At 36.7% G+C, this 24,173-nt stretch overlaps 1 protein-coding gene across 6 annotated transcripts in view; it reads right to left on the reverse strand.

The window, feature by feature from the left end:
- Positions 1-4,023: 4,023 nt before the first annotated feature.
- The window catches only part of GRIK1 (glutamate ionotropic receptor kainate type subunit 1), a 426,140-nt gene continuing 405,990 nt past the window's right edge, over positions 4,024-24,173 (reverse strand). For 3 of the 6 annotated variants that reach the window (XM_033418174.2, XM_004264500.3, XM_049710493.1), the window contains 3 exons: positions 21,762-22,012; positions 4,895-4,981; positions 4,024-4,483 (listed from right to left, as the gene is read on the reverse strand). In XM_033418174.2, coding sequence (XP_033274065.1) covers positions 4,328-4,483; positions 4,895-4,981; positions 21,762-22,012 — 494 coding nt within the window. In that variant the 3' untranslated portion in view covers positions 4,024-4,327. Of the gene's footprint in view, positions 4,484-4,894; positions 4,982-18,438; positions 20,428-21,761; positions 22,013-24,173 lie in introns of those variants that run through there. The other 3 variants (XM_033418170.2, XM_033418171.2, XM_004264501.3) reach the window with 2 other exon arrangements.

Here is a 24,173-nt window from a genome sequence, read left to right on the forward strand (position 1 = left end):
GGGCAAGATATTTAACCTCTCTTAATTTCTGTTTTTAACTTGGTAAAAAATATTTCCTTTAGGGTTTACTATGACTATTACATGAGCAAATATTGTGAAGTACATACAATGTACCTGGATTTAGCTCGTCCTTGTTAAATAATAGTTGCCTATAACAATCATTAACATCTGATGACATGACCTTGACATTTACTGAGAGCATAGCCCAGGTCAGACTAAAACAATGGGATCTATCTATCTATCTTTATCTATCTATCTATCTATCTAATCTATCTACCTATCTATCTATCATCTATCTATGTATTTATGTATCTATCATCTATCACCATCTATCTATATCTATATTGCCATATATCTATATGTGTAAAATTTTTCTCATAATATCCAAATGAAATGTCAAAGTCAATCTGACTCCCTCCATGTCATCCTGGATTACTTTGATGGAGGGTAGTGGTCCCTTGCCTTCTGTTGGCTCCTTTGGATGAGGCTCCTTTTTAACATCAGTAGAGGTTTCAGCTTTGTTAGTGAAACTGTGTGGCTGTCAAGAAGAGGAAGCTTGAGACCAATGGGCAAAATGTCCTAGGACTTATTGTCCAAATTAAGATACGCATGTGAAGGGCGGGGGGAGCCTAAACTACAGGACTTCACAATTTCAGGCTTAATGCAGAACCATTCAGGGCAAACTAGGATGTCTAGGCACTCTATTAATGAAGAAAAAGGGATAGGAAATGAGGAGTGAAAGGAAGGAAGAAGGATATGAATGTAAATAAACAAACAAACCAGACAATACATGTCCACGAATCCATTTTGGAGTCTCAGTTAACCTACTAGGCTGTGTAAAAATGGAGTAACTTCTTTAATTGGGTATCTTATGGACAAAGCTTAAAAGCAAGTCTCTCTGGTGAGCCTGTGACTCACTATGAGGACACTCAGCTGCAAAGCCAGCCTGTTTCTGGATTTCTAAACATCAGCACGTCAAGATGGTCATTTCACTCCCAAGGCTTATGGGACTTTGAGTTACTACTTGTAAATGTAGTATATATGTCTCCACTCTGGAGGATTTACTGTTCCTATTTTGTCCTGCTTCTTCCTTCTACATGGTCATTATTTTAAAAAATATGACTGGAAAAAAGTTTCCCTCCATATACAGGACTAGACCTGAACAAACCTGAGACTGAGGGTGCCTTTGAAGTCCCAGCCTCACCTTTTATCACCTCTTCCCCACCCCAGTAGGCACCTTCTCTAAGCACTCCATTACCTTAGGTGGAATGGCTTACTCGCCCTAACCCTGTGCACTTCTGACAGTGAATGCCTGTCCTCTCCTTCATCAGTGAATGCCTGTCCTCTCCTTGCTGTAAGCTGAAGGATCCAAATAATAAATGACTTGAGCAAGTAGACTATAATTTGAGCCAGTTTGTTACTTGATGCATTGGATACTGTGATGTTCGAGAGACTCTGGTGGGCTTTACATTTTGGAACTGATAGACTTTATGTTTCTGTAAAAATCACACTGCATATATAGCTCTTAGGGATACCTTTCTCAGAATAGACACTCTTAATTGTATTCCTCCTTTAAAACAACAATCGCAGGAGCTTCCTAATTAAGAAACTATTTAGTCCTTTTAGGTCAGGCAAAGAGGTAAACTAAAGCAGTAACTGCTGAGATAGAGAAAAGAATGCTGGTCAAATATAGTTTATCTTCACCTAGCTTTCTTTAACCTACTTCCTTCTTATTTCTGTCTCTCTCCAGCATCTTCTAGACTAAGAATGGAAAACTCTGAGCCCCATATGTATCAGCAACCCCATGGGGCCAATGCAAGTAGTTAATAGTTTCTCTTCCATTTTCTCTACACTGAAGGCAAGAAAGGCTCAGATTTGAGGCTTGAAAGGAAAATAAATCTTAACTGTGAACATCGTATTTCAATCAACACTGACTTCCCTTTCTTTTCTTAATATTTCACCTGAGCCATCTTTTCCTATTAACATCAAGAAATTGCTGAAGGAAGAAATGTTAGATCTAGTTTTTAATTAACTTTGCCATTGATTTCTACATAACTGTGTATGAGTCACTGTTCTTCAGAGGAAGGGATGAAAATCTCAAAGATTAATAGTTGATCTCAGGGAATTTTTTCTGGACCAGGTTCCAGATATTCTGTAGTTTCTTCTTATTCTCTCCTCTGAACTCATTAGCTTACTCTGTTCTTCACCCCACCACACACAGACACACACAGAAACATATGCCCATGTGTACACATCAAATGAGTTTTCAGAATAAAAATATTGGGGGGAAAGGAAGGTGATTATATATTACATTTAGTAGTTAATATAAAAAAGCCCTGTTCTGCAGGTTTGCCTAGTTCAATATATTATGCATTGAATAAAAATTCAGTTACTGATAAGTGAAGAGGAATATGGTTAACGGGCTTTAAAATACCTAGAAGCCAGATTGACACACACACTTTACATATTAGAAGTTGATATACTTTTTTTCCCACAAGTTACTATAACTGTATGTGAAAGGATACAGCACTGTAATATTTTCTGAAATGAGAGAAAATATTGTACTGTTAAATTAGAAAATGTAAAATAGAATTCCTTTGGTATAATTTTTAATGAACTAAATAAACTGCATATTTGCCCTGTCATATTTTCATATTATTCTAGTTCATTTTCAGCTAGTTGGATTCATCATATTTCTATTTGTAATTTTTAAATATAAGCATCTTAATGCAGTTTTATGAGCTACATTGTCTTCTATTTGTTGTTAATAAAACTCGAATTGATCCGAAATCTGAGTGTTGATTACAATCACTGAAAAATATCTGTCCAGTATCTGTTATTGCTATTTTAAAGGTCTTTTTTTTTTTTTCCTTTTTAGGTCTGGAACTCTTTTTGTACTTAAACTCTAGAGAGACTAGATTAAAAGTTTCTTTTAGTTGTAAAATAATCCTACAGAAACCAATGGGATTTAATTATATGAAATATTGATCCAATGCCTGCTCCTTTCCCATTGTTTTTTCCCAATACCTCAGCTCCCCAGCTAAGCATCCCTTCCTCCACACCCACTCCTCCACACCCAAATCCTGGTGTTTTCCTTGAACCCCCTCTTCTTTCCCTCATGACCACTTTCTGAATCTCTGGCTGTGTGACTTGTGCCTCTAAGTTACCTCTGTCATGTAACGGTCTCTCTGGTACTCCACTGGGCCAGGCTATAATATCCTTCCTCTGGGTTACTGAGCAAGGGAACCTCTCTCTTCTCCTCCTCTCAGTCTTCTTTCTCTCAGTTCTTTATTCTCATCCAGAGTGGTTGTTACTGCTTAGCCCCATTGTACCTCCATGCATTTTAGCTACCAAACTCCTTTTTCCTCCATCATTCTGGCCCTATTTCTCTCTTATTGCAGTGCTTGCTTTCTCAACTGGAATGCTTGCTTTCTCCATCTGATGTCTCTCTCTGTACTAGATTAACTCACCTTCCTTCAGATCTTAGCTGTACCTTCCTCCAGGAAGACTTCCTTTTCCCATCCCAGGTTCAATACTACTACATGTTCCCGCAGCTTCTGACCTCCATTGAGGAAGTGCTTAATCCTCCTTTGGGTAATAGAATTTTTTTTTTCATTTTATTATAATATATGCGAGGGCAGGGACCACATCCCTCTTCCTTACTGTGGTATCCCCAGAACCTAGAATGGTGCCTCAAATGTGGTGGACACTTTTATTTTTTTGAATGAATTTTCCCTCTTTAGTATCCTTTTATATTCACAGATGTTCCAAGTACAAATTAAACTATTTATAAAATTAGATTTTAAAACACAAAAATGAATGGTTTCATTTTACTATAATCACTAGGTATTTGGTATAAACTAAAAGAATTTTTTGAACTCAGTCAGAAATTGTTCTATCAGGCTGAAAATGTAAGAGGATTCATCAAAATAGCAAAGTAGACAGCTGATGACACTTGGAAACCAAACATTGTGAATAAGAGCAAGTAATGGGGAACAAACCAACACTCAAAATTATTCTGGAAAAAAAACCCTGTTGTTTTATTATTATTTAGAAAGAACACACAGCAATTTATTGGGATGAAAGAGAAAAGGTGAAATAAGTGAACATACAAATTAATTTCAAAAGAATCCGTGCTGCTTCCCAAGTAATCTCGGTCTATGTGAGCTTTTGAAACTTTTGTATTTCTTATATCTGTATGCATAATCGAGTTATGTATATAGATATACGGAAACACATAGCACAGGTGTCAGAAATCCTTTCTCCAAAAACCTGTAGTGAGCATGTGTTTTTCTTCCTGCAAGCTTCCTACAGGTGTTTTCCTGGCTCAAGCCACACTCTCTTTTCTCTGAGTTCGTCTTTGATGACAAGTGAGGATACTTGTGAAGGAAGACTTCCCCTTAGTTCTTGACTTTTTCTTTAGCTTTTTCTGATTTTTGAGTGAGATTCCCAGTTCTTCCATGATGGCATTGAAAGAGAGACACTAGAGAACATGAAATAATAGAGCATCAGTTTAACCCACTATCTCCGTGGTTCGTTGATCTGTCTCTTGCCTAAGTTTTTATGATTATGAGATATTGGTCTACGACAACTGTGCCACAGGTAAATCCCCAGCCGGTTCCCACACCACCTCCTCCACCCACTGCCCCCCACCCCCACCTTTTCTACTTGTGGAAACTGATTCGACAAGTGAGCTGGGCAAACTTTGGGGTTTTATTCACAAATGAAGTAGCATAAAACTACCCAGGTAGGCTCTCAAAATAGACAACTTACCTTTGTGGAGACACCAAAATAGAGTTAAATTAAGTCATTTCCCCCAGTGAGATGATCCAAACATTGATAGGATTATCAAGGCATACGGACACTTCAGTAATGCTATAGAAAATGAACAAACCTTCTCTACACCAAGGCTTTGTTTTTTTCTCCCATGAAACCTTACTTTGTTCCTAAAATAAAATCTAATTCTTGATGACTTTCCTTTCTGATAAAAAAAAAGAAAAAAAAAACAATTTTAAATTGTATATTTTCTCCAAAAAAACAGAGAGATCTGGCAGCAGCAATGATGCAGCTGTGGTTGAAATGAAAATAATATGGTACTGAACTGCACAGCAAAGATGATGGCATAATACAAAACAAAAATGGAATTATGATTATAAAATGTTATGCATATGCAGATGGCATATATATGCATACATATCTATTACAATTACACTATGTCTGTTCACATGCACAATATATAAATGGTGTAATAAGACATAATTTGCTGTCATTTCTTCCAGCCAAGATAAGATCTTTGAGTGACAAATTTCTGCTTGTATAGAGATTTCTACAAAGTAGTGTTGTTTTTGATGAGATTGCTCCTAAAACTTTCTGTAAAAACCCAAAGGCTTTGGTAAAGTTTATGGAAGTGCAAGCATTATTCCTTTACCATTAACTCACAAAATAGACATGGTTGAAAGCCAAATGATAACATGTCACCAGGTGATTTCTTTAGGATGTGAGTGCCTGATAGGAAGAAATTGGTGCTCCATGTGTGCAGAGTATGGAATGTCTTCTGTGGTCCTTGGGTATCAATATGCAACATTCTTTTTTGAAAATTTACACTCCATTTTGTTCTATAAAAGAGCTGATGTATTTGATATAAGTAGTAGTTTTAATTTATCTACTTGATTTGAAAACCAGACTTACAAATTTAGATTCTAGGTATAAATTATCCACTTACCAGACATACACCTCTAAAAAAAACCTAGCTGTTTGCATATGAGTTCTTGTCTCTTTTGCACCTAACTGTTTATAGGATTTGAATTTAATTTCCACTTTCCTATGGTATGAAAAAATGAAAATTCAGGTCACACATGTTAATTTTCTTTCAAATGGTAAGTTGTAGCTTCAGTGAATTGAGAGGGTGTCAGACCACGCAAAGGAAAATTCAGAAATGTTTTCCATGAATTATACTTCAAAAAATGCTACAGCAAGTATGTCACGAATGAGATATAATTTTTGTAACATTATGTGATGTGAAATTTGTGTTGTTGCTAAGATGGAATGGATATTTTATAGTGTCACTGTGGTAGACAGTGTTGTATTGGGGTTTTGCAAACTTTGTTCAGAAATTTATCTGAATGGAAGAAAATGTTTTTGCACAGGACATTTCTCATTTCAGAAAGTTCATTAAAGTGGAAGGAGAGGAGAGAGGGAAGGAAGGAGTGTCAAGGATTTTACATACGCTGTTACACATGAACTTCACAACAGCCTTATAAAGAAAGAGTTATTATGCCCATTATATAGATAGGGAAATTTACTATTAGAGATTTAGGTAACTTGCCTAAGAAATATGGCTCATAAGATAAAGAGCTTGCATTTGAACTCAGCCTGTCTGACTCCCCAGACTTAATTGCTTTCACTTGAAATCTGCTACACCATCATTAATTCTTTTTATTAAATTATTATAAAGTGCTTTCTGTGGATTCTTTCCCCATAAAATATGTTAAGAAATTATAATCTTTTTGTTTTATTTGAACTCTCAAATGTTTGATTTTAGACTCTTCACTTTGTTTTGCACTGAAATGACAAAAATGGGTCTCTAGATGTGACTCATGTGGAAGACACAACCAGTTTTACAACACAACTTGAAATCCTTCCTTAACCTCTTTTGGGTAAAGGGGCAGTCATAGATCTTATCTTGACAATATGTATTGTTTTTTTCTTTAAAAACAAAATCCTCCTCCAAATGTTTTATTGCCTTAAAATACAACAAACTTCTTCTTCTTTTCTTTCTTTTTTTTGATTAACCCTGGGTATTTATTTCTTGCTGCCTGTGTGAGAGTGAATATAAATATAGTTTTATCAGTGGTCTGGTTTCTCTGTCTTTGGTCACAAACTGTGATTTCTTTTTGATTCTTGCTTTGTCTCCAACTGTCAAAAAGAAAATGGCAAGATATGGGGGCTGACCTTTCTGCTTCCAAGTTTTTGCTGTAGTCACAAAGAAAGATGACCTTTAAGGCCCCTACAAGCCATGAACTTGAGCAAGTAACACACTCTCATATCCACAGGAAATGAAACTGTGAAGGTCATCTTTCAGCACAGAGTGGCATGGGAAGGGCTCATATTCATTAATCAATTTGCCTATTATAATCTAAGAACTAAAACTACATATAACATATAAAGATAGAGCTTCTGAACTAGGATCAAAATTATAGTTGCTTTCCACAATTTTCACTTCTGGACTTGGTTTTCATGAACCCCTTCATGTTCATACAGCCACAGAAAAGCTATATTTAAAGCATGAAGGTTTAAATTTCTAAACTCCTTCATTAGAGAGTATCAAGCATAATGATGTCGACCTAGCTGCTTTGCTCTAGAGGCAGGGAAACTAGGGGTAGGATACTGCAGCAGTATCCTCCAGTGCTTTGCAAACTCTAAAGTCCCCTGGTAGCTTGGATCCTAGGTCCTCCCATTTTTCTCTGGTGGATGGAATTCATATTTTTAGTGGATCTACATATATAACCATGAATTATAGTTATGAGTTGGCTCCTGGTGTCAGAATGGTGGAGTTGAAGTTTCAGCTATGCTGCTTAGTAGCTGTGTTACACTGAACAAGGTGTTTATTTTCTCTTTGACTCAAGTTTTCTTATCTGTAAAATGGAAACAATAGTAGAGTCCTTTTCGTAGAGCTATTATGAGAATCATCAAGTTGACATACATAAAACACTTAGCATAATATCTGGCACATAGTAAGTACTCTCTTTCTTTAAAATAGAATGTTATACATCACTAGAAATATTTTAAGTCTACAGCACTCGCTGATCTATCATCTATCTATCTATCATCTATCTATTTATCTGTCATTATCTATTTTTTTTTAGTGAAGTGGAAAAACAGTGACAATTTGATGCTTCTTTAATTTTAACCTTTGCATGCCCTTCTCTGCACCAATTCCTTTGAACTTTTTATACCAGTGTTTTAGTTCAAGTAGGCGCTATACATGTTTAAAGCATAGAATTTTCAGTGTCTATTATTATTTGTTATACACAGCCCATAACATGTTTTGGTGTTTATGTAATAATAGGCTTTATGACAGCTTGTATCTTGCGCATGATAGGTGGTCATCTATAAGAAGAGAATGGAAACTAACTGCAGTACCTTGCCATTTAAAAGTATTATCATCTTTGTGCATAAGGACCCATTTACAGTGAATCCCCATGATGATAAGTTTGATAGGAAAATTCACTTATAAATGAATTTACAGTAGTAAACAATGTGACTGCCAGTTTTGCTCTTCCTGGCACGATCCAAAGATAAAGTGAGGGGTGTGTGTGTGTGTGTGTGTGTGTGTGTGTGTGTGTGTGTGTGTGACTTCTCTCAAAGAAGAAAGGAAACTGAGAAATAGAAGTTAGTCTGTTAGAGACTGTGGCTGAAACTTCCACTAACACTGTAGCTCTCTTGGCTTTAAAAGGAGAAGGACCTGCTTCTTTATTCTGCAGAATGTCATCCCTCTTCTCCACTTCTTCAGTGCCTGTGGTGTGTCCCTCACGAGGCCCCCTTTCTTTCCTTTCTCCTGCCTTGTTTTACATCCCTCTTTGGCTTGTTTATCTTTATAATTGCTGACTGCATGACATCTCCTTTGGATTAACCCCCCAAATATTTGATTTCTTGGTACTAGAGTGAACCTGAACATAAATTATTCTCCTCTCCTGACACCTTCATCCTTTTATTGCAAATACTGCCCTGGAAATGTTGGGGGGAGCTAATCAAGTTCTTCTTGTTTTAAAATAAGCTGCCTTAGGGAAAAAAAAGTCTAGGGTGGAGAATGCTTTTTTTATGTTGTAGGAAAAGTTGTGTGCTAGAATTTGGTTGTAGTTTACAATATTGAAAGAACCGAGGCTAAGCTTTCATACTGGTTGCAAACTTGGCATCAAGATGTGAGTATCAGATTGATTCTCGTTGTATATTTAACATTTATGCATTCAGAGCTTTCATTCACTGGTAAATTTAGGAGAACTACTTTGAATACGTAATTTTAAGGGTTTTGCTGACAAATTATTTTTTAGAAGGTCTGGCCTAGCCAAGAATATAATACAGATTTTACAGTTTTCTCCCTTTAATTTATTAGACTCCCTATCCAAAGACATTTGAAGTGATCTGTGACATTGTCTAGTAAATTTTCACCTTATGCTTAGAAGAAAAGAAGGATATAGATAACATTAATGTCATTTTATAGGTATAAAAATCTTTCATTTTATGTATAGATCTGCTTTAACTTAAAGGCAGGCTGTGATTTAAAGTCTTTGTAAAGACCATTCTCAGTAAAATATAGAATATCAGTAAATACAGAGGGGTTAGGTTGCTGAGAAATAACGTGATTATTACTACTATTACTATTATTTCCTTGGTTTTGTCAAATTATTGCCGTAGCTGTGTGGAGACAGTGTCTCAATGAAGAATCCTACTCGTATGTTTGCTACCTGAAGGCTTTGGACAGTCTGGTCACCTATCTGCACAAGTGTTTTACTTCTTCACAGGATAATTGATAATCTAAGAACAGAGATCAGACTTTAATCATCCTGCATTAATTACAGGAAGGAATAAGGAAGGGGAGTCTTGGAGTAACTATACAGGCACCATCTTTGTGTGCAGTTCTCGTGTTCCAGAACTCAGAATTTAGGCATCATTTACTCTGGTTTTACCAACTTTCTGGGTTTATTCAGAATCCCTGGTCATCTTTCATGTAACCATCCTTAGGATTTTTAAAAAATGGATCTGAGACAGAGAGAGTTAGTCACCATATTAGCTTTCAGAATAGTGGTTATGATGAATTGTACCCAGTAGCTAATGAGGAAGCTGATTCTCATCTCCTAAGTCTGTGCTAAAAATCTCAGGTGGAGGAAATTTCAACACTGAACAAAAATGTCAAAGTGTGTTTCCCACGCTTATCCTCACCTGTGACCCAGACCCAATGGTCTTCCTTTCACAGACCATTTCCCTGCTGATGCTTTAAACTGGCTCTTCATTGGTAACCACTCCCTACAGCCCTGTCTTGCCTTCCTTTGGCTATAGCACATAGACATCCCTAACTGATTTTTCCTGGCTCCTTTTAATGCTGTGTTTTCACCATCTTTATGTCCTTTCACCTCTTTTCTTCCCTATTTCATTTTTGTTCCCACACCTAAGGCTTGATGCTGACATTTTAGCTCTCTCAGATTCTATATTTAAGCTTCTAATTCTTTGCATGAAGGCATGCCCTAGAATTCTTTGTTTTCCTATCTGAGGTCTTTAAACCAAAAAATATATCTATGGGGGGCACAAGTTTACTTGATGGGGCCAGATACACAAGGATCATCTTTCTTGGGTTCATTTTTATTTAAAGATTTTATTTAGAAAACTTTTTCTTCCATTAAATTAAATGTAACTATAATGTTGAATGTTATTCTCTCTCTCTCTCTTTCTCTCTCTCTCTCTCTCTCTCTCTCTCTCTCTCTATATATATATATATATATATATACACATATTTTTTAAAGAATTCTTACATTTTTCACTTGGGGTGGCTGTCCAGCACTATACCCCCAAGCTCTTAGGGTATAGGAAAATTTATTCTCTTCTAACATTAGTGATAATTTCATAGAAAACTTTGAAATGTGAAGTTAACACTGAGGCAGAACATTTTGATATTGATCTATGTACTTTTTCCAATTGTTCTGAATCTCAACTCTTTTTTCTATTTTTACAGTTGCAACAGGAGCTTTTATATGCATTGCCCACAGGGTAGGATGACACAGAGAAAAAAAAAAGAGGTAAATTTGCAGCTTTGAGTTTTTAAATAAACCTGTATAGACCTATGGAAGCTATTGCCATCTTTGAAGCAATTAATTACAACAGCCAGGTGTTTGAAAGAAGAAAAAAGATAGTGCTTTGAATTGTAAATTTGCCTTAGCTCCTTCAGGATCCAGCATATAGGACTGTGCATAGTGGTGAAGATAGGACTGTTCAGTGTCTGCTTTCAAGGAGAAATGTCCAACCAGGTGATGACACATCCTAGGCGCTGAGGAATACCTGAGAAGGGCTCCCTCACTTGCCACTTCTGGGGTTAATCTTCCCTCACTTGCCACTTCTGGGGTTAAACTCCCAAAAGGTGGGACAAGGAAAATAGCCCGGTAGGTGAGGGGACCTAAGAACACAGGGAAATTGTGCCCACACTCTGTTCTAGACTCTCAGAGGAAGCAGTCACTTGAGTGGAGAACTGTCCTCTGTCTCCCATGGCCTTTGAATTGTCTCAAGAGCAGCTGCCCCAGAAAGGGCACAGAAGTGGCAGACGGGGATCCCATTCAAGCCTGATGGCCAAAGAACAGACAGTTGTTTCTGCAGTGAGGATAAACTTCAGGTGGGCTCACATACCCAAGGGGAAGCAACTCTCTTTGCCTAAAAGTGGCAGAAATGTTGGTCTGCATGCCAAACCAAAATGCCCACAGTGTCTTCTCCTCTCTGGAGTCATAGCCAGAGGCCAATGTAACTTTCTTCTCCAGCCCTCTAGCTTTTCTTTGTCTTCCTTACATCTCCAAAGCCTGCATCAGCCCCTCTTGAAGCTAGGAGCCTGCATGCTTCCTCTGGATTTGGTCTCATATGAACATGACCAGGCTCTGTTCTGATAGCCTGAGTTAGTACCATGGGGACTGGCATTCCCTCACTTCACAGAGGAGAGGGCCTTGTCCTTCTGGCAACTCAGAGGCTGAGTTAGGGCCATAAAAATAAAATTCCAATAAATTCTTTGCATGCCTCGTTTCATGCAGAGAATGGCCCTGCCTTTGAGGTAAATTGACTCTGAGGTAGGTTTTCAGATCCCCATAGTACCTGTGGACATAGCACAGGGAGTCCTTGGGGTACCAGCTTATACCCACGTGTAGTGGATACACTTTTTTCTCAAGCTACAAACCCAGGTATACAGAAAACAAAAAAACTGCGATGCCGTTAAAAAAATAACAGAATTCACCGTAGCTTATTGGTCCCCATCTGCTAGTGGATCTTGTCAACTCAAGGTAACTCACTTTTGGTTTAAAACTAAGTTTTCATTTGGTTAATGGCTCAGTTAATACATGCCTCTTCTCATCTCTCTTCTCCTTTTTTCTTTTCCAGGGGTGTCTGGGCTTAGGAGAAGTTGATAGAGGGTCTTGGCATTGGTGATAGTGGGAGCAGCTTGTCCATGGCCACCCTCTATCCTTTTGATTCCCCCTGGGGTGTGACATCCTGCCAGGCCATGGATGCTGCTATCTCTGCTGCATCCTCTGTGATGCCTGTGGTCTCACCATGGCCTCCATGTCAGGTCTACACTTTGAATCATTTCCCTTCCAGCCTCAAGTCTTCCAATCCACTGGTTCTCTCAGCCCTTCCACAAAGCTCTTTGTTGGGAAAGGCCATGAATTTTTAGATGCTTTCCCTGGAATGCTCTGGAGTTAAGCAAGACTCTATGAAGCTGTTCAAAGGATCACTGCCTAGACATTGGTATTCTACCATTCAGGAGACAGTTGGATGTATGATATCTCTACAAGTCTTGCCATCTCCTGGGTTACAAACTGTGAACACAACAATGGCACTTTCTGTTCAGGATCCACCCTGAAATTTTCTGAGGTTTCTATTTTCCTGTCCCTCTAAGTTAGGACTTGGCTCAGGGATGGTCTTTAGGCCTTCTCAGGGATTCGGCTAGCATTTAAGCTTAATGATTTCCCTTTAATATTTTCTTTCTTTCCTAGTGGTCAAAAATGGGTCAGGGATTGGAAAAAGAGGTAGGAGAACATTATTATGTATATTTCCTCAACCTTGACCCTCTGGGTTTTAGCTTTTGCTAATTAGAGATAAACTTTTTGAATGAAAACAACTAACTTATTTAACGAAGCACTTAGCTGTTGAGATTGAAAGCCATGGTTTTTAAGATTTTTGTCTGTGCTACAAGTTTGTAAAATCCACTTAAAACTGAAAAGCTAGGAGTTTGAGTCATCTCTAGCTTGGAAGCAATGCATATAAAAATCTTGATGCTTGATGGTGGAGGAAGGTAGGGGTAAAATCAATGGAGAATAAAAGCACATCATCCTTTTCCTTTGTTTCCCTTTGTCTCTCTTTAGCAGAATTATTTAAGTTCCACTTACAGAATAGTTTCCAGAGCACTCCAGCCCCGTTGATCTCCCTCGTTCTGGAATTGTGATTAATTGGTTTCATAGCTTCGACTAGCTCCTAAGTTTATCCCCCCACTTTTTTATACCTAGTCTATAGGCTCACCAAAGTCAAAAATTATTCTACTTCAGAAATCTTCACTGTGTTTGTAATGATTTGGTTATGATTTATTGGATGGGAGCCCTCTCAGTCTTTGATGCCATGATAGCTATTTTTTTCTATATCCAGAGCCAGGCATTCTATCCTAAGTATTGGCAGGGCAAGGTAATTCTGTTTATTACCATAAGAATTTAATGTGTTCAACATAACCACACAATCTTAATAAATAAATATATATATAATATATATACACAAATATGTTAATGTATATACATATATGCTTAAGTGTGTGTGTGTGTGTGTGTGTGTGTGTGTGTGTATATATATATATATATATATATATAAATACACATAAATTCTCCAAGTTTTTTTTTCACTGCTTCTACATTTTAACTTTGTTCCCACTTTCTACTAGAATTAAAAAATACCGTGGTTGGAAAAGAATTTTAACTGCAACCCCCTCTTTCCACAGATGACAGAACTGAGGATGAGGGAAGTACAATGACTTGCCTAAAGACACATAGCCATTTGGCAGCAGTACAGAGACTTGGATTCTTGGCTTGTGATTCCCAAGTCACCTTTCCATTGGGCCACAAACATCTTTCAGAGTTTGGTTTACATGGTGGTGCCAACTTGAACATTTGAAAAGTTATTTCTAAATGGATGTTAATTGCTTTCTGGCCTCTCTGTTAATTAATGAATGTTTGGGTTTCCAGGCAAAGAAAAGCCTCTTTGCACAATTACAGAAATAACCTGATTAGAGAGACTTTTCCAAATCATTTGCTAAATAAGTTAATCAGACTACAGAAGAAATAAAGCCAAGGACACTTGGATATTTGATAATGTGCCAAGTGACCGTGAGGAAAGATAAATACTAAATGAGAGCAGGCTATCTATAGACAGTAGTTTTTTAGTTCTTATGGTTGGTAAAGTCTAAGTGATCAAGAGAACATTCGTTTTTGAAGTTGGAAAATTGGAATATTTTAATATTTTAAGTCAGAACCCTCCAGTTGAAAAAAGACAAAAAATTCTGGCTAAGCTAAATTAAAATTTTTAATCACTAAGGAGAACCACAGTAACTTCTTTACATCACTCTGGTTTTACTCATTATTTTTGTGTGTATTTGGATGTATACATTGTAATGTGGAAAATCATTGCTGTGCAGTACGGCCAATTAGCCATGTTTGGGCTGACAACTATGAAGCTTAGATTCTGCAGGGTGCTGAAACCACATAAAACATTTGTAATGTTGGTTTTCTATCACAAGAATGCCTTTCTCTTTGCAAAGAAAATTTCTTTGAAAATTTAAATGAGAATCCCATTTTCCATGATACCAGTCTCTGTGGAAAGGATTTTGAAAGCAAAAATGATTTTAATATGCTTGTGCATCTGGACATAAAATTCCATAACTGTGAGAAGCATAATGAGATGGTTCCTAAAGGCAAGTTAAAACTGCAGCATCGAGCAGAATTTTTTCATTATCAATAAGAATTAATTAATAATGCCACTTGGTACAGTGAGATGAGCAGAAAATAGTGTAGGAAGTAAGAATGCTTTGCTTTCCTTTTGCTTTTCAAGGCTGTTCAGGCTACTTTTAAATTGCTTACTAGGAAGTAGACCTTAGGGTATAAGGGTCATGGGCTTTGAAACTAATTGGGATCCATTATTTTTCTGCTTTGCCACAGATGGCTCATATAGAACATAATATAGTGCTAGGCAAATGCAGTGAGGTATTTAGAAATAATTTTCCTTGGATTGGTTTATAATCATATAATCCAGTTGATTTTCCTAAGGGCACAATCTCTATCCAACATGTATTCTTTAGGTAGTTCTAATTTTGCTGGAAAAACTTTAAAATAATTCAATTTATAATTTTAGTCTAAAACAAAATAAGCTATAGTTTTTCCCTTACTACATTAGGTTATACAGCATTGTTAAGAAACAAATTAGACATTACATGCTCCATAGTTGTTGATGTATTTTTCAATCTTTTCATACCTCTCTGCTCTCTTCCTAAATTTAAACAACATTTCTCAGAGTATAATCCACAGATAATCTGCCAGTGTTAATAAAAACTCACACTTACCACCTAATTTGAAGTCACACTGCTGTATTCAAGTTAATTTTAATAAAAACTCATGTTTACCAACTACTTTTCAGTAAAACAATGGTATTTAGGATTGTTGGGAGAAAACTCATGTAAGAAAAACTATTTTAAAAAAATCCTGTATTGAAGATAATTTTAATGAAAAGTCATGTACATGACCTAATTTTAGAAAAAAAACCTGCTATATTTAAGCTAATTTTTATGCAAATCAATGTGCACAACTAGTTTTAAGCATTCATTTTCAGGTTTAGTTAAAAATTCCAATTCCTGGACTACACTTACTGAGGAGGGACCTCTGGAGTTACAGCCAATAATCTGTATTTTAAATAATTTCCCCAGGTAATTCAGATGTACACTGAAGTCCAAAAACCAGTGACATAAAAAAATAGAGTTTGAAAAGTTTTCTTTTATGTTCAAGACGCTTTTTTTTCCTAAATTCACTTAAAGTGCAATGGCTCCTTTTGGGGTCACTGTGGTCTTAGTGGTCATTTACTTGATGGCAAGAATTGGTTGTCTGAGAGCATATATTATATAAAAGGAGAAAGAGGAAAGTATAAGAAACTCAGGGTCTGAAATGAATGGCGGATTTCTCAAGGGAGGAAGAAAGCACAGAGAGAGAGAGCAGAAAACCACCTACTTGAGTATCTTGAGTAGGCCTACCACTTATGGCTGAACAGGAAGATTATCAATTGAATATAATGACATTTCCATCTCAAAGATGTTCACAGATTCTTCTTGAATTCTCCTTAGAGAGGGTTTATTAAATATTTGATGCTAAATATATGCTGTATATCTTGCTTGAAATTAATGATCCTGTCTCTAGAATCACTCAGTAAATAGCAACAACTTATTGAGTGCCAATTATACACAGAAGAGTATGCTTTAGGTCATTACTACCCACTAGAATCAACAGAGTACCTTAAAAACTGCTATTGTTCTGCCCCCACTCCAGATGAATGAAATTAAAATTTCTAGAGTTGAGGTTCATACCTTCCACTGTATGTCTTCATAGATTGCCATTTTGGATCCTTCTCTTGGGTGCAATGAACTTGCCATTGATTTTTAATGCTTGTGAGAGGGAAAGTGGTCTTAGACATAGTTTGAACCTCTAAATTGAAAAACCTGTTTTCCAAACCAACTCTCTTTTAAGGTATGTGATAAATTGTATTTATTGCTCATGTTACCAGAGAGCAATACTTAATTTCTCTATAAGGAACTAACGTCTGTTAACCAATATTTATTAACAGGCCTCTTATAAATGATTTAATTTTCTATGCCATTATTTTATTTAATTATCAAAGCAAATGTAAGTCAGTACATTACCTTCATTTTTCAAATGAGGAAATTGAGGTTCAGAGAAGTTTCAGAAAAAAAAATCCCCGATAATAAATGTTATTGTTTATTGAATGGCAACTCTGTGCTAGGCATGGTATTAGGTGTTTTGTTCATTATCACTGGATAAGATACACATTATCATACAAGTGTTCCCTGTAGAAAATTGGTCTGTCAATATGCTTTGAGGAAAAAAGATTCTGTGATCTAACAGGTTTGGGAAGTACTGGATACTTTTCCTTCTTGTTGAAAATTCTCAATGTATTGTAACATATTAAACATACTGAAATGTCATGCAGTAAAGGGGCGTTTGTCCTGGTGCTCCATGGGTTACTCGACCATGAAAATCTTATTTTATTTTATTTTATTTTTTTTGCGGTACACGGGCCTCTCACTGCTGTGGCCTCTCCCGCTGCACAGCACAGGCTCCGGACGCACAGGCTCAGCGGCCATGGCTCACAGGCCCAGCCGCTCAGCGGCATGTGGGATCCTCCCAGACGTGGGCACAAACCCGTGTCCACTGCATCGGCAGGCGGACTCTCAACAACTGCGCCACCAGGGAAGCCCAAAATCTTATTTGAGTAACACTTGCCAATGAAAACCAGTTTGAAAAATACTCCTTCAACACAACCTTATGACCTAGAAACTATATCCCCCTATAACATATTAAAAAACTAAGGCTCTGAGAAATTCAGTTATTTGTCTACAGACATTCAGCAAGTGACTCCACTAGAACTTGAACCTAAATTTGGCTGATTTAGAAAATTCTCTTTTGATTCTAAGTCTAGGACTCTGGGTCATTGACTCTGATATCTATTTTGGAGTCACCTGTTAGTAAGGCTGAAATAAAATTGTGGAAAGGATTAAATGTAATACAGTAAGTCCCCTACATACAAAGGAGTTCCTTCCGAGATCGTGTTCATAAGTCCAATTTGTTCATAAGTCCAAAAAAGTTAGCCTATGTATCCAATCGGCTATATAGTACTGTACTGTAATAGGTTTACTTTTCACACAAATAATACATAAAAAAACAAACAAACACAGAAAATAAACGTCTTTAATCTTACAGTACAGTACCTTGAAAAGTACAGTAGTACCAACTACATCACCGCTGCTTTTATGCTTGCTTCTGGACATCCTGGGCTTGAAATAAAGACACTATACTACTGTACTCTATACAGTACTGTACAGCAAAGTCCACAAAAGCAGAACCACTTGTAGAGAATGTACGCACGTGACAATGTACACCGGATACGGGAGTTAACTTACATGACTGGACATGAGAACACACGTTTGCATCTTTGAAAGTTCTCAAATTGAAGGTTCGTATGTAGGGGACTTACTGTACTGTATGTTAAAACACTTTGAAACCATAAAATAATATGTAACTATCAGAATTAGGTAGTATACAGTTTAAAGTAGTCCATAAATATTAATTTTATCCAAACCTCTGAATGACACTTTTAAAGGATACTCTCTATAGAAAGACAAGTTTTTTTACCATTAACCCTGATCATCTATACCTCATCAATCACCATTGAACTTTTTGGGTAGCATTTTTGATTTATTAAAGAGTCCTTGGGAATATAAATTTATGTAATTTGTGTTTTCTATATATAGAATCAATGAATTATGTAATATTTATTTCAACATCTGATGGGGTTTTTTTTGTTTTTTTTTGTTTTTTTGTTTTTTTTTGTGGTACATGGGCCTCTCGTTGTGGCCTCTCCCGTTGCGGGGCACAGGCTCCAGACGCGCAGGCTCAGTGGCCAAGGCTCATGGGCCCAGCCGCTCCGCGGTATGTAATATCTTCACGGACCGGGGCACGAACCCGTGTCCCCTGCATCGTCAGGCGGACTCTCAACCACTGTGCCACCAGGGAAGCCCCATCTGATGTTTTTGATTATGAGGATGTGAACTCTGATCTAGGGCAAACAGTATGTTGCTTTTACCCCAATAACAGCTAATAAATGTCAGTGTAATTTATAGACATTTCCTTAAAAGTATATTTATTTAAAGAAGAAACCAAGACTGAGAAACAATCAGGGCAAGAGTCAACTCTCCTGAACATGTTTTACTGGAGAAATCTAGAGTTGATTGAAGAGACTCGTGATTCAGAAATTGGAACCCATTTAAAGCTAAGCAAAGAGAAGGCAAAATGCTACATGATTGCACAGATGGCCTATCTCTACTTCTGAGAAATATATTTTTGGGGATCACTTCACATGTCAAAAGGTAACCCCATTAAGGAGAACAAAGATCAACTTATCCCATATTGAGGGAAGATGAAGGGCATCTTCAATTCCCCTATTCACTGTGAAGAGGGAAAGAGCTCAGAGGGACAGCAGACATCCTGTCACAACAAATTAAGTATGTAGTTGGCTTTCTATGTCACAAACTCAGTTAGAGTGAAAATTATTTACAGCATTTTGAATGCAGGTGGGAAATAAATCTACAAAGATCCGTAACTAATGTGTGTGGAAATTCTTTCATCTATTTACTTTTTCCTCCTTGTCCTTCTCCCCAGTATACTTGGAATGAATTGAAAATGGCAAAGGATCCAGAGGAATGAGTGTGAAAGTGTCGAGGCTCAGAAAAGATTGCTACAAAAACAACCACTCTCTTAGGACAGGAATGAAATAACATCTTGTGAAAAGATGTTCTTCAGTGCAAAGAATGAGGGCAAGTGAGTGGAAAATAGAAGATGCTAGGCATTAATTTCTACCTTAGGACTGTGCTTGGAGCTTGCAAAATATAATCTATAACTTGAAAAAAAAATCACAGTTCCTTAAAGATTCTGAGCATACTACCTATCTGAACCTACAGAAGATTGTTAAGCTCTACAAGTAAATGTTACTTGAGAGCTTGATGGTAATGAATTTCTCTGCAGGGATCATTTTTGACTCTGTTGTGTCTTCCTGAGTGATGTTCACCTTAGCTAATGCTCTTCTTCCATGACACCAGAGGTTTCAAGTTTAGTTTTCATTTTCTGGGTCACTTTTTTGAATCTTTAAAATCTAAGACTTCTTGGAATCTCAGTGTAAATAGTACATTTCAAATAGTAGACTCAATTTGAATGAAAAATTAACATTGTTAAGGAGTTATTATAAAAAGATGGGGCTTTGGGTACTTGGAAAGTGTGGATCTACAGAGTGTATGTACAGGGAGAAGAAAAGAGGAGAAAAAAAGGTTCACAAAGATGAAAAGAATTCCTCCAAATATCGTTTTGTTTTCATGCTTTGCACTGTTGAAAGTCTGAATCTACTTTTGCATGAGGCAAGAGGTGCTTATTTTTAATACATGAAAATACAACTAAGATAACCATTCTCTTGATGGTATAGACAATTCCTGTAAACACACATATCTTGGAATCTGTATACGCCTAATATGCTGCTGTTTCAATATAAAATGCACATGTGTCTCCAGTGCATTGAATTCAATGTTCAGAGTACATGAGTTTTGCTATCTTAAAACAAGGATAGGGATTATGGCTATTTATGCTTAGTAGATACAGACATCATCAACACCACCAATTAGCAGAAGCAGTTTCTACTTGGCACAACTTATTTTTTTTTTAATGATTACACAGTGTGAATTGAGGACTGTGTCCGAATCCCTCTCTCCTCTCGAATTAATTTGCCACATTCTAAATCCGTAGATAAAGTGGTTCCAGAAGTGGAGCTGGTTGGATGGGTTTGCTTACACTGCAGTCCATAAAAGAAACAAAAAGGCTTGCATGCAAAAGAAATGAGAAAAATATAGAAAAAATGAATAAATCAGAAGCAAAAATGGGCGTTTAAATGAAAATTTAAATCAAATGAAGCTGGCAATTATGAGAAGCGCATTAAAGCATAACATATACAAGCTTTTAGTTTTCAAATTATTTGCATAAAACAAGACACCTCAAGAGCAAATCGAAAGTTAAAGCAGATCAGTCCATTCTCCCTTTTACTTAGACAGTTTTCTCTAACAAGTCTCTGGAAATGGTGCTTAATGTTCTTACAACTGCCTTGTAATTTTGGGAAAAATTTCAGGATGAAGCCAGGTTATAATCAATCATCCCCATCTCTGGGAACTTAAGGAGAGTTTCGACTTAAAGGAAGTGGGACTCGTATGAGATTATTAATGAAAACTGACTACATTATTTGTGGGGTCCAGAACAAAATGGAAATGTAGAGCCCCTTTTTCTAAAATTATTAAGAATTTTAAGACATTGAAAGCTGAGCATTAAAGTAGGCCTGTTATTAATAGTTCATAGTTTCAAAATTCTAACAATACTTTTAAATTGTTTGGGTAACCAAATACTCTATAATGGGCATGAGCTTTGTGTTTTGTTTATTCTCATATGCCTATGAAGGAATTATCTTTAATCACCGTCATCTTATTCAGAATAGTGTAAGCTCTTGATGTGATTTTCATCAAAACTAAAAGTAACAGGCAAAAAATGGTTGACTGTTGAAATCAACGATAATCCTAAAATTTGGAAAAATAGATTCTTTAATATATTTTATCATCATTCTGTACTGTTCATCATTTTTCTGGCAAATATTTTTGTGAATTATTCTTTTACAAAATGTACTTTGATAGAGGTAAATGCTCAGTTTCAAAATATTACATTTATATCTTTATCTAAATTGCTTTGCATTAGTACATGTGCTTAGTACCTACACTTAGGAGATGTAACATTTCTCTCAAAGATCTTTTTATATATTTTCCAATTTTGGATTTACTTCTTCCTTGCTCTACCTAGGGTTTCTATCTTAAGGGTAAATAACTGTTAAAGAAATTAACTGAGTTTGGAATTTTTGCACTGTCATTCCAAATAGTGATAATTGAATTTAGTGTATAAGGTGCTTCCTTCTTCTCATTAATAAATGATGCGGCTACAGTACCAGCAGCACCTGGCAGGGATTCAATAGCTCTTAGCTCTAACTCAAAAATGGCCACTCTCGGCATCTAGTTCAATAGACTGTTACAAAAAAAGGGTAAGCATCCTTTAAACTCCCAAACTTAAGACAGATAATACAAACCAAAAACCACCCGGTCCTAGAAAGAGATGACTCACCTGCTCAATATCGTTGTTTTTCCGTGATTTGTATATAAATTCTCCAATGGCTACAAATACAGAAAGGACCAGTCCAGCAGCCAGAACAATGAAGATACCCCCAATATTTTCTACTCCCAGAGCACTGGCCTCTTTGTTATCTTCCTCAGGGCAGCCATTTCCCCGCCACCATTTCTCTTTCATCATATGCAGTTTCCCCTCTTCTTGTAATTGAAGAATAGCAATAGTAATTTTATCCCGGTAAGGAGAGCCTGTAAGTGAGGTAATTTGGATATTGGTCACCCAAAGGCTGAAGAAGATGTGAAGAAGGATTACTGTCTTAGGGGTAACTACTTTATGGCTGTTGGAAAACCCCAATCCATAATTTGACTGGCAAAGGGCAATCCTATATTTTGAAGGATCTAAATAATTGGACAGCAAAAGGCTGACATGTTGAGATTAACTCTTAGTCACACTGTCTGTTCCTTTTAAACAAGGGAAAGCTGAGCTGGGAATTCCATGACATCCCGCTGCTTCTGGTGAGTTTTTTATGAATCTTTTCCCACATTAGGGAATTTCATTGTTTAGATTCCACTTTTTCTAGGTTTTTGGATGTCTAATATTTTGACAGCCTGGCTAAATGATCACCAGTACCATTTCCTCTTCTTCCTATGGGAGTAGCTAGACATTTCCTAGTCTCCTTTACAATTCATTGTGGTGATTGACCGACTGCTAGCCATTGGGAGCTAAAGTGATGTATGACTATTTCCAGTCCTGTCTCATAAATCCTCCCAACATGATCCTCTACTCTTTCCCTCTCTTTCCTCAAATACTCAGCATGGGGGAAAGGATTTTAAGTCACTAGGAATACTGGAACCACCAGTTAGAAAGGGATTGGGTCCAAGGATGACTGCATGAAGCAGAATCTCTGTTTCAACCCACTGTTGGACCATGACCAGTTCAAGAAATAAATATGTATTGTGTTGGCCACTAAAAATTTGCAGATGTTGGTTATAGTAATTTGTCTATACTGACTAATACACCTATTAAGATACTCTTATGAGTAGGTTTTGAATAATTTAAACAACATTCAGCTAGGTTTAGAAAATTTGCAAGCACTTTAATGATATTATTTATACTCTATTTTCTAGTAATGCCTTTGAACTTTTAATTATGTTAGGACTAGAGAGCATCAACATGGTCCTGCAGCCACAGCTTGTCCAATACTGGATTCCTATGTTAATTAAAGCAACGGAAGAAATTAAAAAAAAAAGATGGTAAGATTTCTTTCCCTAATTTCTCCTTGGACACTAAGGATTTTTGTAAGTGTTTCTTCTACTCAGTAGGAAAGCAATACATTCTAGCTCTTTCTGTTTGTAAACTTTAACGTTCTTCTTGGTGGAAATAGAAAAATGCAAAAAAAGTAGCAAATAGAAAAATGTGGCATCTTAGAACCAGAAGAGATCTTAGGAACCATATAGTCCCAGTCTACTTATTTTTAGAATTGAAGAAATTGAGGATGTGAAGATATGGGTGAAAGTAATAGTTGCTGGTAGAGCCAAGAATTTAACTCAATTCTCCTAACTTCTCTCTTAGTGTTATTTTCATTAAAGTTTCTCCCTTCACCCCCATGTCATCTCCCCCCTCCCCCATATACCTTATGTTCTAGGGCATGGTTAGAAAAGCAGAAGATTAATATTGTGACATGTGTCATTTTCCCCATTCCTCCCAAGACTTCCTAAAGTCATTGTCAGTCCCTCAAGATCAAGTGTAAAAGAAGAGCAAAATGTTTTGGCGTTAGATTGTGGCTTATCAATTAAAAGTATGGATTTTTGGTGAGAAAATGGCTCTTGACAGCCAAATTAAAAGATATTGGCTGCTTGCTTAAACAACTTCAGAATAATGCTTAGTGTCAAAATTAGCACCATTAACAATAATATGTGAACAATTAAGTGAATCAAGAGAGCTTTGCTTTAATGTACGAGAAAGTGCTTTGAAGAGTGTGAGAATGATCCATAGGGTAACAATTGCAGCAATAATCATAGCAGTATACACAGTGGGTACTCAGTAAATGCTGACTGATGCTTTCCTTTTGCCTTCAGGCTGTACAATACCTAAAATATTTCAGGCAGATGGGGATTGTTTCTCTGTTTAAGGTGGGTCTCTAAGGAAGGTAATTTCCAGCCTCCTGGTAACCTGTTTAAGCCTTAACTGCTCTTGTTCTCTTCAAGTTTTATTTTAAGTCCCTCAGAAGGCACATTTCCAGAGCTTCTGTCCTGAGAGTCTCTAAGAAATAAAGTCTTCGATTTTGTGTTGTGACTGAGCAACTTTGCCAATCTTTGACTGTGAGAAGGAATTTTAAGCCTTAAGGGAGTCAGGGCAAGACCAGAAGTATGAGGAGAATTGTTTATATTTGAATATATTTTAGCTTCA

Source organism: Orcinus orca, chromosome 5, assembly GCF_937001465.1.
Source record: "Orcinus orca chromosome 5, mOrcOrc1.1, whole genome shotgun sequence".
Taxonomy (NCBI): Eukaryota; Metazoa; Chordata; class Mammalia; order Artiodactyla; family Delphinidae; genus Orcinus; species Orcinus orca.